This window comes from Rhinolophus ferrumequinum, chromosome 11, assembly GCF_004115265.2.
Source record: "Rhinolophus ferrumequinum isolate MPI-CBG mRhiFer1 chromosome 11, mRhiFer1_v1.p, whole genome shotgun sequence".
In the NCBI taxonomy this organism is placed as follows: domain Eukaryota; kingdom Metazoa; phylum Chordata; class Mammalia; order Chiroptera; family Rhinolophidae; genus Rhinolophus; species Rhinolophus ferrumequinum.
Genome location: NC_046294.1, coordinates 45,170,449 through 45,196,156, shown reverse-complemented (window position 1 = coordinate 45,196,156; position 25,708 = coordinate 45,170,449). Strand labels below are relative to the sequence as shown.

The 25,708-nt window shown below is 45.4% G+C and overlaps 2 protein-coding genes across 2 annotated transcripts in view; one reads left to right on the top strand and one right to left on the bottom strand.

Annotated features, from left to right (window-relative positions):
- The window catches only part of DCHS1 (dachsous cadherin-related 1), a 33,674-nt gene extending 20,291 nt beyond the window's left edge, over nt 1-13,383 (bottom strand). Inside the window, exon 1 of the mRNA XM_033120261.1 lies at nt 13,195-13,383. The gene's annotated coding sequence lies outside the window, so the exon portion shown is untranslated. The remainder of the gene's footprint in view (nt 1-13,194) is intronic.
- On the top strand, nt 12,988-13,800 carry LOC117029690 (wiskott-Aldrich syndrome protein homolog 1-like). Its single transcript, XM_033118898.1, has one exon. The coding sequence runs from the start codon at nt 12,988-12,990 to the stop codon at nt 13,798-13,800; it is 813 nt and encodes a 270-aa protein (XP_032974789.1).
- The last annotated feature ends 11,908 nt before the right edge of the window (nt 13,801-25,708 follow it).

The window sequence follows — 25,708 nt, the reverse complement described above, 5'->3', positions numbered from 1 at the left end:
GTTTGGGGGTGGTTAGGGGACAATGGGTGTGAGGTGTACAGTGCTAGAGGCAACAGTATGAAATGGGGCAGGGACTCATAAACCATATGGCTTATTTTGACTTTATTGTAAAAGCAAATGGATGCCATAAAAATATTTTAAGAAGGGGTTCCAAGATATGTCTTATATTTTATGAAGATCACTATCGCTGCCCTTTGGGGAACAAGGAGCATGAAGATAGGATAGTTATCTTAGGAGAGCCCTTATAACACACTGTGGTTGTCCAGGCGATGGCATTGCTTTGATAGTGACTTGGATTAGTGTTAGCATGAAAATGAAAGAAGTGGATACCGTGTTTCCCCGAAAATAAGACCTAACCAGGAAAGAAGCACTAACATGATTTTTCGGGATGGTCATAATATAGAATAAGCCCTAATGTGTCTTTTGGAGCAAAAATTAATATAACACCAGGTCTAATTTCCGGGGAAATACGGTAGGGCTTATTTTATGTTACGAGCATCGTGAAAAATCATGCTAGGGCTTATTTTCCAATTAGGTCTTATTTTCCGGGAAATACGGTAGGTATGCAGGTGTAGGAGGTAGAACAGACAGGGCTTGATAACTGCTTGCAGGCAGAGGATGAGGGAGTAGGAGAAGTCAATGATGGGCAAATTTCTGGCCTGAAACATCAGGTGGACAAAGGTGTCCTTAACTGGCCAGAGAGAGAGAGATTCAGAAAGCTAGAGAGGGGAAGTGCTTCTGACGTTAAGGGGAGCCAGAGTTTCAAATGCTGCTGAAGTTAAAGGAGGCAGCCTAAAGCCTCCTGAGGGCATTTAGTGACTAAGTGAGAGCAGAACCAGTGGAGAGATTGCCTTCTCTGAAAGAGTGATTCATTTCCCCCAGTTTCTCACTTCTCACACCCTCTACCCTTCATGCATTGAGGCTTCCTCTCCTATGACATTGTTTTCACTAAGTTTCCAATCATCTCTATGTTCTTAGTGGATACATTTTTATCCTCCTCTTACTATATCTTTCTGGAACACTGGATTAGTGATCATTGGCTTCTTGAAGCCTACTTGTCTTGGCTTCACATGGGCACACCCCACTCCTTGCTTCCTCTGTACTTCTCTGTCCCCTCCTCAGTCTCCTGTGCAAATTATTTCTCTGCCCATCCTCTAAAAATTGGTACTCTTTAAGACGCAGTCCTAGCCACATCTTTTCCCACTCTCCGCACTCTGCCTGGGTGATCTTATCCAATCCCATGCCTTCAGTTCAAATGTGTCAATCACTTTTTTAATGTACCATCTATTTGCTGATGTCTTTTCCATCTCCATTTCCAGCTCTGAAGAGCTCTGGAGAAACATGTCCAGCCATATACTGTAATTCCTTCACAACATATCCCCAAACTTCACCTCAAGCTGCTTTTTTCCCCTCCATTCCCTTACTTGTGAACAGCACTACCATTCATCCAGGTGTCCAAGCTAGAAATCCAGAAGCTCTCCTTGCTTTCTTGCTTTTCTTCAGTCTCATCACTTACCTAACCATCCATACTTACTCATCTCAACTAGACATGTCTCAAGACCTTTCCTCTGTTCCCACTGTCCTTGTTCGAGCTTTGTCATCTCTCCTTTCAATTTCTGCAATAGGTCCTTACTTGTCCCCTAGCCTCCTGGCTTGGACCGGCTGATCCTGAGCTATCCACACAGCTCTCACCAAACTACTCCTAATGAAAGACTTCCACTGGTTCCCCATTACTGACAGCAGAAATCTGCTGCCCCTCTAGGGAAAAAATAATGCAGATACACATACACACAAACTGTGTGTGCAGTTTCAAGGAATTCATGGACACTTGCTATAGAATTTCTGGTCCACAAGATAAAGTCCAGCCTCCTTAATATATCTTCCTGATCTGAGTCCTGCCAACCTCTCCACTGTACCCCACATTTACTTTTCTCACCAGACCCCGCATTCCAACGCTAAACCCATGTTCCTTCTCAACTCTTTGTCTTATGTGCACTATTTTCAGATATCCTCTATAAATCCTCTCCAAGTGGCCATCTCCTACTCAAATTTCAAGATCCAGTTCAAATGTCCTGTGTTCTGTGGAATCTTCTCTGACATCTCCCTCACTGTCCTGCAGAGCCTACTATACCCTCTACTGGGCTCCCACTGCTTTTGTTCACGTGTTTGCTCCCCTACACTGAATTGGAGGCTCCTTGAGGGTCTTCATTAATCTCTAGCATTCAGTAGAGGGAGGTAAAGCTTGAATAGGCAATCAATGCTGAATGAATGGTCAGAGCCTCGGGATTGCACACCACCACACTCACATACTGACACAGAGAGAAACGTCCGTGGACATGATAACTCAGACGACATACACAAACACATGTGAGCCTGTGCCCCTGAGGCACCATGGTCAGTCCTGTGGCTACAGAAGTACGTCCTTGCATCTTTAGGTTTGCTCTGCTCTAGGACTTCCTGTCCTACTGAAGGAGGAGAGTTTCTGACTCCCCTCTTACACTCCCAACACCCATCCTTCCCATCTGTGTGAGGCAATAAGAAGAGCAGGGACTCTAGAGTTTGAGCTGGGTTGGAGTTCCGGTCTCAGTGTTACTTTGCTAATCTATTAAATGGCTATGAATACTCACCTTGTGGTGTTTTGTGAGAATTAGAGGCAATGTAAACAAACAGCCCAGAGCTGGGCATGTGGTACATGCTCTCTCATCAGTTCCCAGCACCATCCCTGTTGGGCCCCCTCATCCCGGCTTCAGAGTTCTGGGTTTCTATGTGTGCACTGAGACCCCTTTCCCTGGGGCTCAAGTCTGAGAAGCCCATGGTGCTGCCCTGGGCATAACTATGGAATAACTGGTCAGAGAGATTCAGAACCAGGAGGTCAGAGTGAACACAGACCTGACTCAAAGATGGGAGAGGCTGAGTGTACAAGGTTGCCCCAGGCGCCCAGGAATCTAGGCCGAGAGACCGAGTTAAACATCAAAGGTTAACAGTTGGTCCTATTCATTTAATTAGTCAGTGGAGAGAAAGCTGTTATGGTTGCTGGGGAGAGAAGAACATGGACAGTGAAGTCAACGCACTTATTACACTACGCTATAACTCCCTGTCTCCCCACCGAGAAACAGAATGTCAGCTATTTGAAGGCCAAGACTGTAACTTACTCACCTTTATGTGTAACACAGAACATAGCACATAGTACATAATCAATAACTTTTTTGAATGAAAGGATGTATGAATGGTATGAGATAAAAGCTCAGGTGAATGATCAACCTTGAAGAGGAGGGATTCAGACCCAGGTAGATGTCCCTTCTCCCAACCTGTGTAGACCCCGGTGCCCTCCTCATCACCCTTCCTGGGTCCCTGTCCAGTGCAAAGTCCCCCAATACACTCTCACAGTGGACACACAAAGATGTATACTCATAAAGTCACAGACCCACACACACACTGACTCACACATAGCCAGTGTGTCTGTTATCACATATGTAGATACCCCTCCTCACAGATACAGAGAAACATGTTTTCACACACACAGATGAGCAAATTCAATCACATGGACACCCCCCCCCACACACAAACACAGGCATAATACACACAGACACAGACACAGACATTTTCTCACAGGCCTCACATGCTCACATGGACAGGCACATTCACACAGAAACCCCCCCCCCCCCATTTTACACACAGGCACACTTCCACACACCCACCCTTCCACACAGAGACAGACCCTCTTTCACACACGCACAGGCTCACACAGACAGGCACAAGCACATACACTTGCAGACCCATCCACACGCAGGCATGCTCTCACACATGCTGCCGGGGCACTCGTGGTCAGCTCTGCGGCTGCAGCTGTGACCTCTAGGTCCCTGGGGCCTCTGTCTGGTCTGTGCCTCATCACTTCCTGCTCCAGGGCTTCCAATTCCAAACTCGAACTCCAGACTCTCTCCCGAGACTGTCTCATCCTCTCTCCAACTCTCTTCTCAGCACCATCTCACCCCATCTGTCCAGTGTTTCTCACTGCTGCTTCCACAAGACTTGCTCCTCCTCCTTGTTCCTGTCTCTTTCCCTCTCCAGGTTTGTCCCATCCCTTCCCACAGATCTAGCCTAAACCATCCATCTTGTCTCTTTCCCCAATTTGTCCTGCCTCTTGCCCAGATCTGTCTTCTTTCTTCCCCAGATCTGTCACACCTCTTCTCCCACCCAGTTCCGCCTTGCTACATGCTCTCACTCTGTCCTAGTCCTGTTACTCTGTCCTCTGGCTCAATCCCACTCTCCCCCTCTAGCCCCACATCTGGGCCTCTGGAACCACAGCTGGTTCTCGTTAGGGGGGAGGGGCAAGACTGTTCATTGGGGCCTGCAATGTGATGTCAATCCTCTCCCCCACTCGCAGCCTGTGTGTCTATAGGACCTGGGAGCAGGGGGAACATGGGAAAGGACGGAGAAGTGGGTTGGGGGAGGAGTAGGGGCTCATAAGGGAAGGGGGTCCTCCAGGAGGAAGCAGAGGAGTGGCCCGAGGTACAGAAGGGGAAGTAAGCTGAGGTTGCTGGCACCTCCCAGACCTCCTCCCTCAACTTCCTGTGCCAGGGCCAGGGAGGGGCAGGGACAAGAAAGACAACAGGGTGGGGGGGGGGCTATGAAAGGCAGACTGGCACAGAAGTGGAAGAAGAAGAGGGTAGCCTCGGTGAGCAAAAGGAGCTGGAGATACAGTGCTAGGCATAAAGGAGAGGGGAGAGTGCTGAGGGGTGGAGGACATGGAGCAAAACTGAGAGAGAGTGAGCGTGTATGGCAAAGGAAAGAGTGAGTGGAGTTAATGCAGAAAGGGGAGGTCAAGTCAGAAACAGGAACTGCTAGCCTGGAAACGTGGGGTGGGGAGGGAGACAGAGGCAGGGGTAGGGGTGGGGGCAGAGAGGAGAGGAGGCTGAGGAAGGGAGGAGGGAAAAGGCTGACAAACTGGCTTCCCTGGATAGCCTTCGGACAATCCCATGGGCCAATGGCCAGGGCAGTACCTGGAGCCTGTCCCTGTCCCTCCCGAGGACTGGTTCCCAGGAGGCATCTCAGGGAGAGGCTGGGGACGGATGTGAGCAGAGGAGGCAGAAAGAATGTCTATTGTCTATTTTCTGAGCTTTTACGGTGTGCTGGGCCCTTTGCCAGGCAATTCACAGACAGTATCTCATTTAATCCTCATAACAACCCTGTGAGGAAAGTGTCCCGCCTTCCATTGAGAAAACTGAAGCTCAGAGTGAAACAACTTTCCTGACTTCACACAGCCTCAGTTTGATCCCAGGACTATGCACTCCACACTGCTTGGGATTCAGGGAGAAGCGAAAGGTGGAGAGAGGAAGAAATTACAGGGGGCTGAGGGGAGAGCATCCTAGTGAGCCAAGGGAGGCCTGAAGAAGAGAACTTACAGGCGGAGGGAGACAGGTATGAGGTGTCTGTTACAGCCCAGGTCAGCAGCAGCGGGATTGAGACGACACAAAGAAGAAAGATACAAGGAGGTAAAGCTGACAAGATTTGGCCACTGACTCTTCAGGAAGGGTGAAGGAATAGAAGGGCTCTAGACTGACTCCCAGGATTCTGGCCTGGTTTCTGAAATGATGCCATTAGGATACCACAGAGGAGAAGCCATTTTTCAGGTGCCTGTTGGGATCCCCACGTGGAGATGTCCCAGACACAGTTGGATCTGGTGCCTAGGAGAGAGGTCTGGGTTGGAGATATGGATTTGGATCAATCAAGAGATAACTGAAAGCCATGGGTGTGGGGACCACCAAAAAAGACATGTAGTGTAGGAAGGGAGTCTAGAACAGAACCCTGGATAACAGTCACATTTAAGGCACAGACTGAGGAGACCTTTATTTTTCCTTGAGAGGAGAAGGAGGCAGTATCACCAAAATTAAGGGAGGAAACATTTCAACCAGAAGGGAGGGATCGATAGCATCCAATGCTGCTGAGAGTTAAGTAAGATGAGGGCTGAGAAGTGGCCACTGACTTTAGCAGTAAGGAGTTCACTAGGCATCTTGGGGAGAACAGTTTTAGGATGGCCATAAGGATGCAACCCTCCTGCAGTGGGAAATGAGAGAGAATGAACTAACAACTAGCCATAGACCAGATGTCAGCATAGATTCATTCATCAGTGCACTTATTGCACTCCTAGAATATATCACAGTGAAGCAGGACACGATAATAGGAAAGACGTGGATGCTGGGGCCAAACCAACTGGATTTCCGCCCAGCTTCACACTTACTAGCTGTGGGACCTTGGGCAAGCCACTTAATTTCTCAGTGCTTCCATTTCTTCATTTATAAAGTAGGGACTACGTCTGCAGTTTGAACAGGCACACAAGTAAGCATTTTATAAGTACTCGAGCATGACCTGTTAACAGAAGATGGGCTCTGCTATCAGACAGACTTGAGTTCAAATTCTGACTCTACCACTTGCAGCATAACCCTAGGGAAGTTTAACCTATCTAACCCTAGTTTTTTCCTCTGTAAAATGGGGACTAATATAGTTGATGTGAGTTAAATGAAAGAATGCTACACAAACTTAGTATAGTGTCTGGCACACAGTGAGAGTTCAATAAATATCAGCTGCTACTGTTGTGTGCCACACACACACAATAACCCTGGGATAAGTATTATTTCACAGATGAGGAAACTGAGGATCAGAGCAGGTAGCAGGGAAACATCTGGAATGCAGCTCTTGACAGACTCCAAAGCTAGTGCTTTCTGTTGTACCACGTTGCTTCCCTGTTGGAGGACTTGGAAGACCCTGATAAAGGGTCCTGTAACTGGCCAAGCGGCAGAACAGGGAAGGAGAATGAGCAAAGTTCTGCTTTAGGAAAACTCTGGCAGTGTGCACAGGGTGGGTTAGAGCAGGAGGACATCAGTGATGATGTAACCACCAGTACGGGTAAAGGGTCAGGTGGGCATGGAGTCATGTGGTGAGACAGGAGAAGGGACCAGAGAATGCTTGGAGGTCTCCAGGACACAAAGAAAAAAATGGGGAGAGGCAGGCCCAGGGCATGCTTGTGAAATGACTCAGTAATAGATTTATTCAACAAATATCTATTGAAGACCTACCATGTGCCAAACACCATATTAAATAGTAGAGAAATAGCAGTGACTTGGAGAGATCAAGTGTCTGCCTTCGTGATGTTCACAGGTAGGGACACCTGGATATGGGGAGGGAGCTATGAGTGGGGGTGATGGGCAGCAAGAGCGTGGTCCTAAGGTCTGACCATGGCAATCAGAGTCTGGACTGCAGAGGAGACCGGTGAGGCTGAAGCTAGCAGAGAAGTTGGAGATGTAGCAACCTAGAGATGTTGAGAGGGAAGAAGTTTGGGGAAGCTGGAGGTTGAGGGGCAGGAGAACATAGTAGAAGGACTGAGATGGTAGAAATAAAATTAACTAAGTTGAGAGTTGAGCACTTACCAGTTGTTTTCTTTCTGAGTCCTCAAAACAACTCTCTTAATGTTACCTCCATTTTCACCTGAGAAAAGGGGTGCTCAGAGAAGCTGAGGTGGCAGATGGTGTAGCTGGAAGATCTGAGGTATTTCCTCCTTCCTCACCAACCTTATGGGAGGTGTGTTCTAGGGCCTAAAAGACAACAGCACCTTCCAACAGCTTAGAGAAAGAAACATAAACAGATTCTAGTGTGCTACGGCAGAACAGAGGGGTATCCTCACTCAGGCTTGGGGGTTCCAGGTGGATTGCTGGGAGGAGGTGCCCTCTCACCAGGGGATACAAGAACTGAGAAGCCCCTCCCAAGTGGCAGTGGTTGAAAATGCCTGGAAGTCAAAGATTACCCAGGAAACATGGACACTGGAGCTGAAGGAAGGGGCAGGCAGCGGGAAGCCAGGAAAAAGATGGGATCCAATAGCATGAACCCCCCAGGATGGACTTTTGGTTTGCAAGCATCAGAAAGTCTAGTCTTGCTTCCATTACCACTGATACACAAGAAGGGGAAGAGGACAGAATCTGGGAAGCTGATATCAGGAAGTGCAAGGGCCAGGTAGCCAGGAGCTGCAGGACTCAGAGCAGGTGTATATGAGGGAGTGTTAGAGGAAGGAGCTGCCTATGGCACCACCAGGGAAGGGGGCCTGGTGGAGTGGAGCAGGTGGCAAGGAACTGTAGTGCCTTGTGGCCTGATGGCAGGTCACAGTTTCCTCATCTTTCATTGCCTTCAAAAACCCCAGGAGGCAACTGGCCCAACAGATTTGGATCTGCAAATTGCCAGTGCAACCTTAAATATTTGATAACTGAATGAAAGAGAAATAAAGTACAGAGAGAGGAGAGGAAGAGGATCCAGGAAAACAGAAGCCCAGGTGAAAGGGAGAGAGCATAGGGTGAGGAAAGATAAGTTGTGGGGGAAGGGAGTGGAAATGTCTGGACTGTGTGGGCAGCTGAGACCGGACGTCAGTCTTTTGAAGAGTGAATGAGGGTAGGGGAGGTGCTCTGAGGTGCCTCATTTATTTATTCATTTGTGCTTTGCCGAGAATCTGTAGAGGGGTCTGGGGACATGCCAGTTACTAATATGCAACCTTGCCTTCAATGAGGTCCCAGCCCGGTCAGAGAGACAGAACAGGGACGAGGCAATGACAACAATAAGACAAGAGGATTCCCCAGCCTGTCAAGTGAAGTCAGGAAAGGGAGGGTTTGAGACTAGATCTGAAGATGGGAAGAGGTTATCCAGGAGCAGAAGGAAGTGAAGGGCTTTTAGGGCAGAGAGTAGTATGTGCTAAGGGCCAGAAGCACGGAAGAATACAGTGTCTTTGGGGAACTACAAAGAATTCAATATGTCTGGAAATCACAATGTGAGGGAGCTGGGGAAATAGGACAGGTGATGAGGCTGGGGAGGCTGGGGGGAGTCAAAAAATGCGGATCTCATAAGCCTTGTGAAAATAGAGATTTCACCCAAGACAGTGGAAAGACTGAAGAATGCTGAGCAGGGAATGACATGGTTGGATTTGTACTTTAGGGAGATTCCTCTTGCTGCAATGAGAAGAATGGATTAGGAGAGGGAAGAGTAGAACTCTAGGGAGACAAGTTAGAAGGCTCTTTCAATAATTTATGTGGAAAGATGGTGAGGTGAGGGCAGTAGCTGAGGCCATCAAGAAAAGGGAATATCAGAGAAAGCTGGAAAAGAGGTAGAACCAACAGGCTCCAGTGACTTTCAGGGTTATAGCACATGTGGAGAGAAGGGAGTGGCTACAGTTAATTCCTGGAGTTGTAGCTTGATAAATGAGTGGGGATAGTGGTTTGGGGGAGGAAGGAATGATAAGTTCAGGTTTGGACATGTTAAGGGGCTTGTGAGCTACATAGAAAAGAAAGGAAGCAGATTTGAAGTCTGGAGGTCAGAAGAGAGGTCTAGAAGAGGTTGATATTTGGGAATCATCAGCCTGTATCGATGATAAAGTTCTGGAAATGAATGTAATGGATCATCCTGAGGGGTGTATACAGTCAAATGGTAAGAAGGTCCAAGCCAGAACCCTAAGGAACAGTAACATTTAGGAGCCACCAAATGAAGCCCCAAAAACAGACTGAGAAGGAACAGCCAGGAGTTCTGGGGGAGAGATGAACAGATCCCACCATACTGGAATCATCTGTTTATTTGCCTGTTTCCCCTATTGAAGTTTAAACTTCTTGAGGGTAGGAATAGTGTCTTCTATCATAATGTTCCAATCACCTAGCAGTGTGGTTGGCACATGAGAGCTCATTAAATGTTGGCAGAATTAAATGGTGGCTCAGAAGCCATAAAACAAGATTGATTCAAAGAGAAAAGGATGGTCAGCAATGTCAGATCTTGCCAAAAGGTCAAGCTGTAGAGGACTATGGAAAAGAGCCCCTAGATGTGGCAGGTGAGAGGTTACTTTTTCTTAGGGAGAGCAGTTACATTGGAGGGGTAGGAGTAAATAGGAAGTGAGGACGTGGGAGCAGCTCCATGCAGAAGGCAGTCACAAAATGTGGCAGTGAAGCAAAATGAGTTTCTTAGTTAATCAGGTATTAGAGCATTAAGAAGGTAGCAGAGGCTGGAGCTTCTTCAAGTGCTCACAGGAAGAACGGGTACAGAGGGAGAAACTAGAGACATGGGTAAGACACTGACTAATTAGTGGAGTCAGGACCCTGTAGAGGCGTGTGGAGATAGTGATCCACAACACAGGTGGAGGAGGGGTCTTAAATAGAAGAGATGCTGCTTCATTATTATAGGAAAGAAGGAAAAAAAGTTGAAGATGCAGATAAAATTTGAGGTAGGAAGCAGAAAGTTGAAGGAATTCAAACTGGATGGCTTCAGTTTTCTGTGTTCGAGTAGACCAGGTTATCTGCTCCTACTTCCTCCCTCTCCTCAACCTCCACATCCATGCTATCACTGAGCCCTGCTGACCCCACTGCCTAAAGAACTCTTGAGACCATCTACTTCCTCTCTCTGTACTGCCACTACTCCAGTTCAGGCCTGCGCGATCCCCTTCTGGGTACCTGCAACAGACAACTATCCTCCTTTTCAGACTCCTCCCTCCAGCCTCCACACTGCTGTGAGAGTGGTATTTCTAAAACAGATCTGATCATATCATACCACAGCTTCAAATGATTTGGTGACTCCATTATTCTTGGGTTGGATAAATTTTTTTCATATGACTCTGCCAGAACTTCATGATAGAATTAACCCTCCATTGACCTCTCTCTTCCAGACTCTCTCACCTCTCCTCACATCATACTATTAATGCCAGGCTCACTGGATTGCTTTATGCTTCAAACATCCATCACTTTCTTCATGTGGGCTTTCTCATGCTGCTTCCTTGGCTTGGGATATTCTCCACCCTCTCCATCTCACCTCCGTTCTCCTTTGTTTGTTTGATTCCCTACTTATCCATCAATCTGAAGTATAAATGTCCCTTCCTCCAGAAAGCCTCTTCTGACCTCCTTACGCTGGTTTAGGTTTCCCTGCTATGTGTTGCCATGTTACAGCACGCACCCCATAACCTGCACACTCCATAAAGGCAAGGACCAGGTCCATTGTGTTCATCCTTATAATGCCAGCACCTACCACACTGCCTGGCACAGAGAAGGTGCTTAATATGTGTTTGCTGAATGACTGAACCAGCGGATTGACTAATTAATCTGCTGAAAACAATGGGGTGAGGGATGCGGAGTTAAGGGGTGTGATGAAAATAGAAAAAAATTCAGCTATTTATTTATTTATGGAGGGCCTAGTTAAGGGTAGAATTTATAGAAGCATGAATTTATAGAAGCATCACTTAGTGTGGCTAAGCGCTCATTCCAACTAGAGTTAAAACTTTGTGGGATCAGTGGGCTCAAATACAATGTAACCAAGATTGACCAAGGAGTGGCTGAAGGGATGGTCCTGGGCATATAAACTGGAAGGAGCGCACAAAGCCACGAAGTGGCAGATAAGGAGAAAGCAAAGAGGGCAAGGGCAAGAGGTCATAATGAGGTTGAAAAGTAAGTGAAATGGGAGTAAGAGTATTTGAGAGCTGGGAAGAACACAGGAGGCTCTAACACAGAGTGGAATGCAGGAGTTGAGAATTTTAGAGATGGACCAGTTCTCCAGAGTTGTCCTGGGAGGGAAGAAGAAGGTAAAAGGAGCTAAGAAGCTCAAGAAACTGTGGGGCTGGGGTTTTGGAGGGACACTTAGAACCATGGGTGAGTGGAAGACTGATCCAGGTCCCCAAGTTTTCAGGGAACAAGAGGGTAAGCCTGGGCAGTCTATGGATGAGGAGTAATGGTTTGAGCATCGTAAGTTAATGGGAGTTTATTTAACAGCTGGGACAGCTCACTCTGTGGTATGTGCATGTCACCTAAAAGTGTATCTCCTATGGGTTGTGCAAGTGGGTGTGTGGTAAAGGTGATCGCAACATCCTGCTAGTGTCAGGTCTCTGGGACACCTGCTATTTACAGGTAGCTCTGATGAAGTATAACCCAGATGATGGGTTGGCTGTGACTGTTTCCAGTGGATGTGTATAGCTCTGACAGTGCCTCTCATAGTATGCGTTGGCCTTAACAATGATCCTATGGGAATGTATTGGCTGTATCATTTCTACCATGGGTGTGTGTTGTCCTGAAAGCAACTTCTGTAGGAGTGGTTGGCTCTGAAAGTGCTTCCTGGGGGTGTGTGATGGCTTTGAAGGCATCTCTTGTGAATATGTGTTGCCTGGGACTGTGTCCCCTGTGGGTTGAGTAAGGCTATGACTGTGTCCCCTGTGGGTATTTGAGGAGTTGACATAAGCAACAATATTTTTCTGGCCTATGACCCTGTGGCTGCCGGCCCAGCCCACACCACACTGAGTTCATTGTGCGTCTAGAACTCCCTCTCCCCACCCCCTCCACGTGGGAGCAGGCCTATGGTGACCTCCCTCTGTCCCCAGCACAGGATTCTGATGGAGGTGTCCTGGACACAAACTCAGAACAACCTTCCTGGGTGACCCGCCTCCACTTCAGGCTTTTCCTGTCTCTCTACTTCTTTTTACTTCTTCCCTTCAGTTTCTTTGTCTCTCAGTTTGTCTCTGTCACACACCCATCCTCCACATTCTGACACATGGCTCCTACAGAGGCAGGCAACACACACACTCCTCTCTCTCTCTCTCTCTCTCTCTCTCTCTCTCTCTCTCTCTCTCTCCCACCCCCCCATCACAGGGACTCCCTCACCATGACAAACACTCATTCCAACCCACACACCCTCGGAGTGACACGCACATACACACACGGCCAGCAGACACACAACCTCCTAGTGACACGCACTGACACGCACTCACACCCAGCCCATGCACTCACACTCGGAGTAGCGCACACACACGCTGTCCGCACCCCGCACCCTCGGCACACTCATAGTGACACGCACTGACTCACACCCAGCTCATGCACTTACACTCCGAGTAGCGCGCGCGCGCGCGCACACACACACACACACACACACACACACACACGCTGTCCGCACCCTGCACCCCCTGTACACTCATACGCCTACACACACCCCGCATCGATGACACACGCACACAAAGACCCTCAGGCCCTGCCCCGCGCTCACGTTCACGCTCGCCCTCCTCTCGCAGGCCCAGGCCGCCCCCCCTCCCCCATTGTCTCCGGCTCAGAACAAAGCCCCCGGCTCCACGACCGCCGCCGCCGCCCGGGAGAGCCCTGGGGGCCGGGCGGGCGCGGCCGGACGGGCCGGGTGGCCGCGGGCACTGACCTCGGCGCGGCGCGGGCTCCCTCGCCCGGTCTTGGGGCGCCGTCCGGCCGCGGTCAGCCCCCCGGGCAGCGCCCACCCGCACGGGGCCTGGGGCCGCGCATCGTCCGCCGCCGCTGTCTCCCGACCCGCGATCAGTTCCGGGCAGCCGGCCGTCGGTCCGCGCGGCCCTGGCCGTCGGTCGATCTGTCCGTCGCCGCCACCGCCGGGGCGCCGCCTCCTGCACAGCGGCCCCGCAGAGGATGCGAGCTTCGCCGCCGCGGCCCCGCGCCCCCTCCCCTCCTCTCCCCTCCCCTCCCCCGCCCTCCGCGCGGTAACCCGAGCCCCCGCCCCTCCGTCCGCGGAACCCCCGCCCCCACCCGCTCTCGGTGCCGCGGCCCCCCCAGCGCCCGCCAGGCCTCCTCCGCCCCTCGACTTCCCGGCCTCAGTCCGCGGCACCGGATCCTGCCCCAGCGCCGCGCAGTCCCCACGTCCCCGTTCTCTTCCTTTCTCCGGGTCACTGCGTCCCGTCCCCTCCTCCCATCCCGTTCTCTCTGTCCTCTCTCCTCGTCCCCTTCTCCCTCTCGTCCTCCCCTTCCATCTTCTTTCCCACTCCCCATTTCCCCTTAGTCCCCTCTTCTCCCTCACTGTCCAATTCTCCCTCTCGCCCAACCCTTCTCCCTCCCAGCCGTTTCCTCTCCATTCTCCTCTCCCTTTCAACCCATCCGCTTCTTCTCACCCCTTCTCTCCATCGTTTTCTCCCCACTCCCATCCCCTCGGTCCTCTCTTCCCAACCTCTTCTCCACATCAAGTTCTCCTCAACCCTTCTCTTATGCCCTTCTCCCTTTCCTGTCTCCCCACCCCAATCTCCCCATCTCTTCTTTTCAGTTCTTTCTCCCCAAACCCTTTTCCTTGTCTCCTCATCACCCCCTTCTCCTCCTACCTTCTCCCCATTCCCTTCTGTCATCCCTCTTGTCCCTGTGCTTCTCTTTCCCATCCTCTTCTTCCATCTTAATCTCTCTATTCCCTCCTCCTATCACTTCTATTTGTCCCGTGCTCTTTTTCCCTTCTCCCTCTTCATCACCTAGTTCTCTTTCCCTCACTTCCTCTTTCATTCCAAATTTGAGGCCAGAGATTGGAGAGTATTAGAACAAAGAGTTGTAGGGAGGGTGGTCTAACTGGTTACTCCTCAGAAAAGGAAAGTGAGATGGAAACTGGACAGGGAGGTGGGAAGAGGCTTGAGGAGCCAAGGTAGAGAAAATGAGAAGTGAAATCAGACACAGGGAGAGAGTATTAAAGACCTAGAATAGTTTTGACCCCTCTCTGTCTTTCCTTCTTATTACTGTGAGTCCAAAGGTATTCTGGACTTGAGACTATTCAAATGGTACAAAGAAATCAGGAACTTCTGGGGTGAGAGAACAAAGTTTCAGTTAAAGCAGAAGGGAGTGTGATTTTGAAAGAGAGGGGTGAAGGAGAGGCTGGAGTCCTTGATAACATCCAGGTTCCTGGCTTGGCAGCTGGGTGGATGGTGGTGACATTCACTGTGCTAGACAAAAGGAGCAGGAGTAGCCTGTAAAGATGATGACTTTCCATTCGGGCTGCTGAGTTTGAATTGCTTGTTAGGTAGGTAGGTAGGTCTGCGGCTTAGAAGGGCGCTCTGGGATGGACATAAATATTTGGGAGTCATCTGCAAATACCGTATAAGCTTGAATATAGGGTGAGGTTTTTGCTATTTGTTTTTCCAAAATCATCCCTCAGGAAAGAGGGAGTAACCTTATATTTGAGTCCTTACAAAGTCTCTTATATTACAGGGTTTGCTCTCATTTATTTTGAACAACAAACCACTGGAAAGGGCAGTATGGTATGGTGACTAAGCTTGTGGACTCTGGAGCCAGACTGCCTGACTTGGGGTCCAGACTGTCATTTTCAATCTGTGTAGCTTTTGGAAAGTTATTTAACCTCAGTTTTCTCATCTATCAAGTGGGGTTAAGGATTAAGTTATTTAATATATGTAAAATACTATGTACCTGACACATAGTAAGTGCTCAATAAATGCTAATTATTTTTATTGTTTGGGCAAGACCCATTACCCTGAAATGCCCTCAAGAACACTATTTCAGATGCTTGTGTAGGTCACGTGACACAGAATCCATAGTCAAAGAAATATAACACAGCTCTGGTAACTATTTCCAGTAGTATGACCTCACAACGGCATGTGTTGGATGTCTCTAAATATGCTTTTTAAAGATTGCTTTAAAAAGTAATACAGTTGGGCTGGCCTGGTGGCTCAGGCAGTTAGAGCTCCATGCTCCTAAGTCCGAAGGCTGCTGGTTCAATTCCCACATGGGCCAGTGGGCTCTCAACCACAAGGTTGCCAGTTCAATCCCTCGAGTCCCACAAGGGATGGTGGGCAGCGCTCCCTGCAACTAAGATTGACCACGGCACCTTGAGCTGAGCTGCCTCCCGGATGGCTCAGTTGGTTGGAGCACATCCTCTCAATCACAGGGTTGCCAGTTCAACTCCCAGAAGGGATGGTGGGCTGCACCCCCTGCAACTAGCAAAGGCAACTGGACCTGGAGCTGAGCTGTGCTCTCCACAACTAAGACTGAAAGGACAACAACTTGAAGCTGAACGGCACCCTCCACAACTGAGATTGAAAGGACAACAACTTGACTTGGAAAAAAAGTCCTGGAAGTACACACTGTTTCCCAATAAAGTCCTGTTCCCCTTCCCCAATTAAAAAAAAAAAAAAGTAATACAGTAGTACTTGAGAGAGGCTTCTGGGACTCTGGAAATGTTTTATTTCTTGGCTTGAGTGATGTTATATGGGTGACAATTCATTGAGCCGAATACTGATGACTTGTGCCTTTTTCTATATGCATATTATACTTCAATAAAAAAATTAACAATTTATTTTTAAAAGGCAATACATTGATTTTTAGAGGTCATGAATATACTTTGCAGGATGCATGCCCAAACCAACTGCCCTAGTGTGATGCAAATGGGTCTTGTGACTTGGGATAAAGTTTCCAATGACTGCATCATATGTGGATTCAAATTGTGCTGTGTCCTCTCCCAAACCCATCAGTTGACTGAAGAGAAGGTCATCCATTCTGGAAAATGTGTAAGGTGGTTGAAAAAGTACACTAGCTAGTAGAAGTAGACTTTTGATTGTTTCATCCTCATTCCCAAAGGTATAAATTTTCAGGTTGGCCAAATAGCTTTTTGGATTTTCTCATTGGGAGAAATGAGGAATTGCCTTAGGACTGGGTAGCCTTATATAGTATATGTGACAAATGGTAAGTGAAGCTGAGAGAGTGAATAAGATTGCTCAGGGACAGCATGTACATTGGGGAGAAAAGGGAATCTAGGACCTGAGGAATTCCAGCATTTAAAGGTTGAAGACAGGAGGAGCAGCCTTCAAAGGAAAGTGAGAAGGAATGGCTGGAGAGGGAGAAGAAAAGAAGGGAAGCAGTGGTGCCACTGAAGCCAAGGGAAAGGCCAATAAAGAAGCCACGAAGCAGGGAGTGGTCATCAGGATCAAACGACACAAAAGAGGCCAGGCAGGTAAGGGCTGAAATGTATCCATTGGGTTTAGCCAGAGGGCAGCCATTGGTGACCTTGGAGACAGTGGGGCAGGTGGAGGGGTAGGGGTGGAAACTCATGAGGGAAAAGGAACTGAATACTTGGAGTAATGACCATTCTTTAAAGAGGCTTGACTACAGGGAAGGAGAGAGATCTACGAGGTCAGACAATTAACTTTGCGAACTCATCCTAGAAAAAGTGCTACATACCTCATTGCTGAATATCACTATGGTCACATTCAAAGTACTCCTCTTCAGAAGCTATTCACCAACACCAGTGCTTAGTCCACCCTTCAAAGCAATTTTGGAACTCTTTCTGGAATGGCCATCAGAGCTGTCATCACATTACCCTTGATGTCCTGAGTGTCATCCAAATGTCTTCCTTTCAGTATTTCCTTTATCTTTGGGTAAAGAAAGAAGTCATTGGGGGCCAGATCAGGTGAGTAGGGAGGGTGTTCCAGTACAGTTATTTGTTTACTGGCTAAAAACTCCCTCACAGACAGCGCTGTGTGAGCTGGTGCATTGTGGTGATATAAGAGCCATGAATTGTTGGCAAAAAGTTCCGGTCATCTAACCTTTTCACGCAGCCTTTTCAGCGCTTCCAAATAGTAAAGTTGGTTAACTGTCTAGTTGGTACAAATTCATAATGAATAATCTCTCTGATATCAAAAAAGGTTAGCAACAGCGTTGCAACAACTTCATGAACTGAATTGTCAGACCTCATATATCAGTGATGGGCAGGTGTTTCAAGGGGCCAGAGAGTTTTTAGAACAGGAGAACCTAAATTTCTTTTTCTTTTATTGAGATATAATTGACCTAAATGTATTTTTTCCTTTCTTTGTTTATTGAAGACACATGTAAATGTCCATTGTGTGTTAGCTTTATAGTCAAAATACATGGTTAAGATATGACCGAGGAGCTAGCAGTAAGCTGTGAAGACAGATCTGCAAATTAGCACTGGGAGGAATAATGATAGAGGAAAGCATGGGTTTGTGGGCAACGAGGGGATTCCTAACCCAGTCCAGGGATGGGACATCAGCAAATGGTGTCACAAAGGTGACCCCAGAACTTTATCTCGAAGGATGAGTAGAAGCGTAGCAGAGGGAGTAGTTGGAGAAAGGATTTTCAGGTAGAATAAACAGCACCGTGTTCAAAATCCAGGGCATGGAAGAAAATAGGTTCTGGCCAGAAGAAAATAGGTTCTGGCCACATAGGTTGGTGTCTGAGTGATAGTGCTGGTGGTCCTGAGGAGACTGACGTGGCTGGAGTGTAGGGTATATGGGCTAGTGTGAAAGGAGAAAGCAGGAAAGGTAAAGAGGGCCAAATCATGGAGGATTTTATATGTCATGCAAAGGGTCTAGGCTCTGAGGAGCCATTGAAAGGTTTATTTAAGAAGGGAAGTACAATGATCAGGTTATGTGACGCTGACATCATTTTGACTTCAATATTGATCATCAAAGGAGATCAGATAGGAGTCAGTTTCAATTGCCCAGCTTATACTGAGGGTCTAAACTAAGTTAGTTATAGTAGGATTAACAAAGAGGAGTAAGAAATAAAACTACAATATTCAGTGGCTGACTAGAAGTGTGGAGTGGTGGGTGGCATAGGAGGATTCTAAGATGTCTTCCTTGTTCCTGGGTCATACATTAGTGATGCTACTCATGAAGTTGGGGAAACAAAGGAGGAGCAAATTTGCAAGGAGAGATAACATAATTAATTTGGTTTTGGACATGATGAGTTTAAGACGTACATTAGCATTCCGAATGAAGATGTCTAGTAGGTGGTTGAGTATAAAATTTGGAATTCAGAAGAGACAATTGAGCTGAGGATAAATATTCTGCAGCCATCAGTCTATAGATGGTTAAGTGGAGCCATGAGAATGGATATGGTCACCTATGGAGAACATGCAGTGATAAGAAGATCTGGGCACCTTAGGGGTGGATAACAAAAGAAGAAGAGCCTTGAAGGACATTGGGAAGAAGCAGCCAGGAAAGTAAGAATTGAACAAAAGAGTAGTGTCCAACATGTTATCATAGAAGCCACAGAAAGAAATAGCTATTAAATGAGAGTTGCCAACAGAATAAAAATACCGTAGTAAAATGAGATCTGACAGGTCTCTATTAGATTTTGGAATTAGGATATAGCTAATTATCTTAGTGATCAAAAGAGAGGAGGAGGAGAAGAACAAAGCTGGAGACGTCACATTTCCTGATTTCAAACTATATTACAAAGTTATAGTAATCAAAACAGTGTATCATAATGGCATAAAATAGACACATAGACCAGTGGAATAGAATAGAGGGTCCAGAAATAAACGCATGCATATTAATTAATTTTCAACAAAGGAGCTAAGAATACACAATGAGGAAATGATTTGTTTTTGGACATGATGAGTTTAAGATGTACCTGAGATATCCAAATGAAGATATCTAGTAGGTAGCTGAGTATAAAATTTAGAATTCAGAAGAGACAATTGAGCTGAGGATAGACATTTAGCAGTCTTCAATAAATGGTGTTGGGAAAACTGGATATCCATATGCAAAAATTGAAACTATCTTACACTATACACAAAAATCAACTCAAAATGGAATAAAGACTTGGATGTAAACTAAAACTGTAAAAGTCCTAGAAGAGTTTTAATAGAGGGGGTAACCTCCTCAACATTGGTCTTGGCAATGAGTTTTTGGATTTGACACCAAAAGCAAAGGAATCAAAAGCAAAAATAAATAAATGGGACTACATCAAAGTAAAAAGTTTCTGTACAGCAAAGGTAACAATAAAAAAAAAGACAACTTATGGGAGAAATTATTTGCAAACCACATATTTGATAGGGAGTTAATATTGAAAATATACCAGGAACTCATGCAACTCAATAGCAAAAAACAAAAACAAAAACAAAAAAAAACACAATCCAATGAAAAACAATGGGCAACACAGTGTGACTTATGGATGATGTGATACAGAATTGCACACCTGAAATCTATGTAATTATACTAACAATTGTCACCCCAATAAATTAAAAATAAATTAAAAAAAAAAAAAAGAAAAACAATGGGCAAAAGACCTTAATACATATTTTTCCAAAGAAGACGTACAAATGGCCAACAGGTACATGAAAAGGTGCTCAACGTCACTAATGATCAGGGAAATGCAAATTAAAACCACAGTGAGCTCTCATCTCACACCTGTTCGGATGTCTTTAACTTAAAAAAAAAAAAAAAACAACATAACGAATGCTGGCAAGGATGTGGAGAAACAGTGAACCCTTGTACATTGTTGGTGGGAATGTAAACTGGTATACCTACTATGGAAAACAGTATGGGGATTGCTCAAGAAACTAAAAAAGAGAACTAGCCTATAATCCAGCAATCCCAATAGCATATAATCCAGCAATCCCACTGGGTATATATCTAAAGGAAATTAAATCACTATCTAAAAGAGATAATCTGCACCCCATGCTCATTGTAGTACATATTAGTCACAAAAGCCAAGATGTGGAAACAACCTGTTTGTCGAGAGATGAATGGATAAAGAAAATGTGAAATATTGGGCAGACGGGTGACTCAGTTGGTTAGAGCACGAGCTCTGGGCAATGGGGCTGTCTATTTGATTCCCACATGGGCCAGCGAACTGCGCCCTCTGCAACTAGACTGAAGTCAATGAGCTGCCGCTGAGCTCCCGGATGGCTCAGTTGGTTGGAGTGTGTCTTCTCAATCACAAGGTTGCTGGTTTGACTCCCGCAAAGGATGGTGGGCTGTGCCCCCTACAACTTAACAATGGCAACTGGACCTGGAGGTGAGCTGTGCACTCCACAGCTAAGATTGAAAGGACAGCAACTTGACTTGGAAAAGTCCTGGAAGTACGTACTATTCCTCAATAAATTCCTATTCCCCTTCCGCAATAAAATCTTAAAAAAAAAAAAAGTGAAATATTATTCAGACTTCAAAAAGAAGGAAATCCTGCCATTTGTGACAACATGGATGAATCTGGAAGTCATTATGCTAAGTGAAATAAGCCAGACAGCGAAAGATAAATACTGCACACTGTATGTGAAATCTTAAAAAAAAAAAAAAGAAGTCAAATTCATTGAAACAGAATAGAATGGTGGTTGCCAGGGGTTGGGGGATGGAGGAAATGGGGAGAGATTGGTTAAAAAAGGTACAGACTTTCAGTTATAAGATGAATGAGGTCTAAAAATCTAACATATTAATTGGTAATTATAGTTGATTAATACTATATTGTATTATATAAGTGAAATTTGCAAAGGGAAAAAAAAAGAGAGAGAAGAGGAAAGAAACCAGACCACAGTGAGATAAGGAAAGAGTGAAGGTAAAACAGTAGAGACAGTGTATAAGAGTGAAAAGTTAAAGGCATGTAAAAGAAATCTTACAGAATTAGCTTAGAAAAAAGGGTAGATTTGTTGACCCAGATTACCAAGCCCAGGAGATGACTGGCAAATGGAACCAGAAACTCAAATACTGTCAAAACTTTCTCTGTGTCTCTAGTTTCTATTTTTTGTTTTATTTGCTTCATTCTCTCCTACTGATTTTTAAATTTTTTTATTTTGGAGTAATTTTAGATTTGTAGGAAAGTTGCAGAGATGGTATGAGGATTCCCATACACCCTTCATCTAGTTTCCTCTAATAACATCTTAAGTAATTATGATACATCTGTCAAAAATAAGAGATTCACTTTTGTATGTCACTATTAAGTGAATTCTAGACTTTTCCTGATTTCACCAGTTTTTTCACTAATGTCCTTTTTCTGTTCTAGGATGCAATCCAGGATGCCACATTACATTTAGGCATCATGTTTAGTTAGTCTCCTCTGGTCTATGATGGTTTCTCTGCCTTTTCTTTTTTTTCATGACCTTGACAGTTTTGAAGAGCATTGGCCAGGCATTTTGTAGAATGTCCCTCAATTTTGGTTTCTCTGATGTTTTCCTTATGATTAGACTGGGAAGGAAGAGTGCCACAGAGGTGAAGTGCCCTTCATCACATCCTATCAGGGGGTACATTGTATCAACATGAATGAACACTGGTGATGTTCACTTTGATAACTTAGTTAAAGTTGTGTCTGCCAAGTCTCTCCACTGTAGAGCTACATTTTTTCCCCCTTTCTATATTCTGTTTTTTGGAAGTAAATCACTAAGTCTGATGCTCAGGGAGGGGGAGGTTAAGCTTCACCTCCTGGTGGGGGGACCATATGCTATGTATTATCACGTAATATGTAGTATATTACTCAAACTACTTCTGTTTGGAAGATTTGCCTCTTCTTCTCCCTCCTGATGTCTTAAACTAATTTTGAAATCAATATTATGTATGTACTTAGCTCAAAAAACAGTTAGATAAGCCTTATAACATTACCAACAAATTCAGAAATCCTGAGGAAAGACTCCAGATGGCTGGGGTGACTCCTGTGACTCTCCAGATCAATCTTGTGAACAGAGGGAAAGATCATTTAAGAAGATGGCAGCTCCCATTCAGACTGTTTGGTAAAAATACTTTGGCATAAACTCGTCCTCTTGCCCAGGGCATGCTTTGGTCCTTTCCTCTGTTAACCTTCAGGTCTCAGCTGAAGTATTACTCCATCACAGACATCTTCTCTGACCTCTCTCTAAGTCAGATCCCCATATGATGGGTTCTCATAGTGCCTGGTACTTCTCCTTTGTGGCAGTTACCACTTGCAAGTTTCTTGTATATGAGTATTGATTAAATGTCTATATACTCCACTAAACAGTAAACCTGGCTTGTTCACCATTGTAGCACACATAAGCAGTGCCTCCACATAGGTGATGTTCAATCAATATTTGTTAAGTGAATGACTGACATGAAGGGGCTATTCCAGAATTAAGAAAGGATGTTAGTGAGATAGCAGAATCAAGGACCACTACTCAGGGAGTGCAGTAAGGAAAGAGAGAGTGGATAGGTAACAGAAGGCTGGGAGGAGGAGAGGGGAGGGTAAGGATTGGAGGAGAGTTGTTTGGAAGAAAGCAGCCAGACCATGTTTAACCCCACAGATAAGGAGTTCCTGGAGAGGCAGTAGGTCCCAGAGGAGAGAGGAGGGACTGAAGAATTAGCTATGACTGCAACAAGGAATTGGTCTTTAACAGAAGAGAGGTACTTCCTCCTTCAAGACTGAAAGGGAAGATGAGTGAGGATGCAGATAAGCATGAGGGTATGAGGCCTCCACACCTGGTGATTCATTCTCTCTGGGGAGGAGTTGGGATAGTGTGAAAAATGGGTTATAAGGGAGGCTGTATATTAGGGATCTTGAGGAAAGTGTTAAAGGAGTGAAATGATGGCTGGTGGGCTTATAGGCCTAAAGGACCATGGAGTTGAGGATGCTGGTGAGAGAACAAAGGATATAGGCACAGCTACACTAAAGTCCTTGATGAAAAAGAGGGGAGGTCATTTCATGACAGCACTGAGGAGGAAGTGAAGGGTTGGAGGTATATAAAGTGGTTGAGAATTTAGGGCTTTGTCACCATGAAGTAGAAGTTTCAGAACAGGAAAGATTGGGAGGTGGGTCCACAAGGGGAAGGACTAAAACAGGGAAGCAGTGGAAGGGCAACTTAACTAGGGGCCAGGAAGGACAGAACAGTGTGGGGATGGACCAAATGGGAAAGGAAAAATGACCCAAAGGGCCTGCCTTGTGAATGATGGTCCTGAATGACAAGATGGGAGGCTGACAGTTCTCGCTGGCTGTGTTTCATTTGTTCCTTCTTAGTGCAGGAGGCAACAGTGCTTGGTTGCAGACTGCTTAGTCCCCGTTCAAATGCTCGTGAGAAGCATTAGAGCTCCTCAGCACAGCACAGCCCTGGAGAAAGTGAGCAGGGCTATTAAAGCATGGGCAGAGTCCAGCACTATTTGAGTTGGGATCTTCCGAGAGTTAGTGTGTTTTCCAGGCTCTGAAGGACTTCAGTTCCCCCATAGAGACTAGAAAAGAAAAAAGGACACTCCTGCTTGTCTCCCATAGAGCAAGAACCAGAAAAAGTGGAAGGGGATGGGATCTAGAACAGATGGAGGGGCTAAATGTGAAGAGGAAGGACTCCTAGCCTCTGGGATGGGAAGTAAGGAAAGCACTTCAATTCACAATGATCAATTTGCTGAAATGTACCAATTCTGTCAATTGACCAAAATTTTGTTTCTTTTATGTGTAAAGTTTACAACAATTTGCATGGTTGGATGAATTTTAAGGACTTTTGAAGATTTCTACAAAGTTTCAGTTAACTAATTTGAAGTTTAGTTTAGCTTAGTTTTAGTTTTAATTTATTGGCAACTGTTTCACTGAAGTTATTTTGCCATCGTTGGCCAAAGTTCAGTGTATTCTAAGTTTTTCCTTGCTTTGAATTTATAACTTTTGGGAATGAAAATTTCTTGTGTATTTTGCTCTATAAGTGTTGTGCAATGATTCAAGTGTCCAAAATTTTATAAACAATCATTGGGGCAGAGTTCTCATTTCCAAAACATTTTCAATCCAATAATTTGCCTTCTTCTTTAACTTTTTTTTTTTTTTGCATTTGTAATTTTAATAGATATATAGGTATGGACTGAAATATGGCCATACTGTATTTCCATACTTGTTGGTAAATGGTATTAAGTTATTATAAGTGATAGAATTAATCACATAAATTCTATTATAAACTCATTAATTCAACATAATTGTTCTAAGATGTCATGGAGACTGATAAATGGGCCTCCTGCCATAGTGACATCAAAGAAACATTTGTAGAATTTCTGCCAGTTCCATTCATATCACAATAGGAAGACAACTTTAGGAAGAGCTCTGCTTATTCTTATCCTTGATTATATAGTTGTTAGTACTTCTAAATACTTAAGTTTTTACTTTGATTTTATTTTTTATTTGTTTAAATAACAGTTTTATTGAGATACAATTTATATACCATAAAGTCCATCCTTTTAAAATATATAATTTACAGTGTTTTTTAGCATATTCAGAGTTGTGTATCCATCACCACAATCAAATTCCAGACTATTTTCTTTTAAAAAAATTCTAAAAGATTTTAATTAAAATATAGCTAACATACAATATTATATTAGTTTCAGGTATACATCATAGTTATTCAACAGTACCCACTTGGCACTATACAAAGTTCTTACTATATTATTGATTATATTCCATATGCTAAAGAAGTGATCACCATAATAAGTCCAGCAACCAACTGACACTGTACCACGCTATCACAATATTATTGACTATATTTCCTCTGCTGTATATTATATTCCCAAGACTTGTTTTATACCTGGAACTTTGGACTTCTTATTCCCCTTTATCTTTTCCCTCCCTTTAAAATTTTTCAATTACAGTTGACATTCTGTTATTTTATATTAATTTCAGGCATAGTGGTTAGACATTTATATAATTTATGAAGTGATCCCCCTGACTAGTACCCACCTGGCACTATACCATATTATTGATACCATATTATTGATACCATATGCCATATTATTATTATTTTAAGATTTTATTGAGCAAGGGGATCAGGACTTTATGGGGGAACAGTGTGTACTTCCAGGACTTTTTTCCAAGTCAAGTTGTTGTCCTTTCAGTCTTAGTTGTGGAGCGGGGCGCAGCTCAGCTCCAGGTACAGTTGCCATTGCTAGTTGCAGGGAGTCGAACCGGCAACCTTGTGGTTGAGAGCCCCGCGCTCCAACCAACTGAGCCATCTGGGAGCTCAGCGGAAGCTCAGCTCAAGGTGCTGTGTTCAATCTTAGTTGCAGGGGGCGGAGCCCACCATCGCTTGCGGGACTCCAGGAGTTGAACTGGCAACCTTGTGGTTGAGAGCCCACTGGCCCATGTAAGAATCAAACCGGCAGCCTTCGGAGTTAGGAGCACGGAGCTCCAACCACTAGGCTGGCCCCCATATGCCATATTATTGATTATATTCCCTATGCTTTACTTTACATCCCCAAGACTATTTTAAACTACCA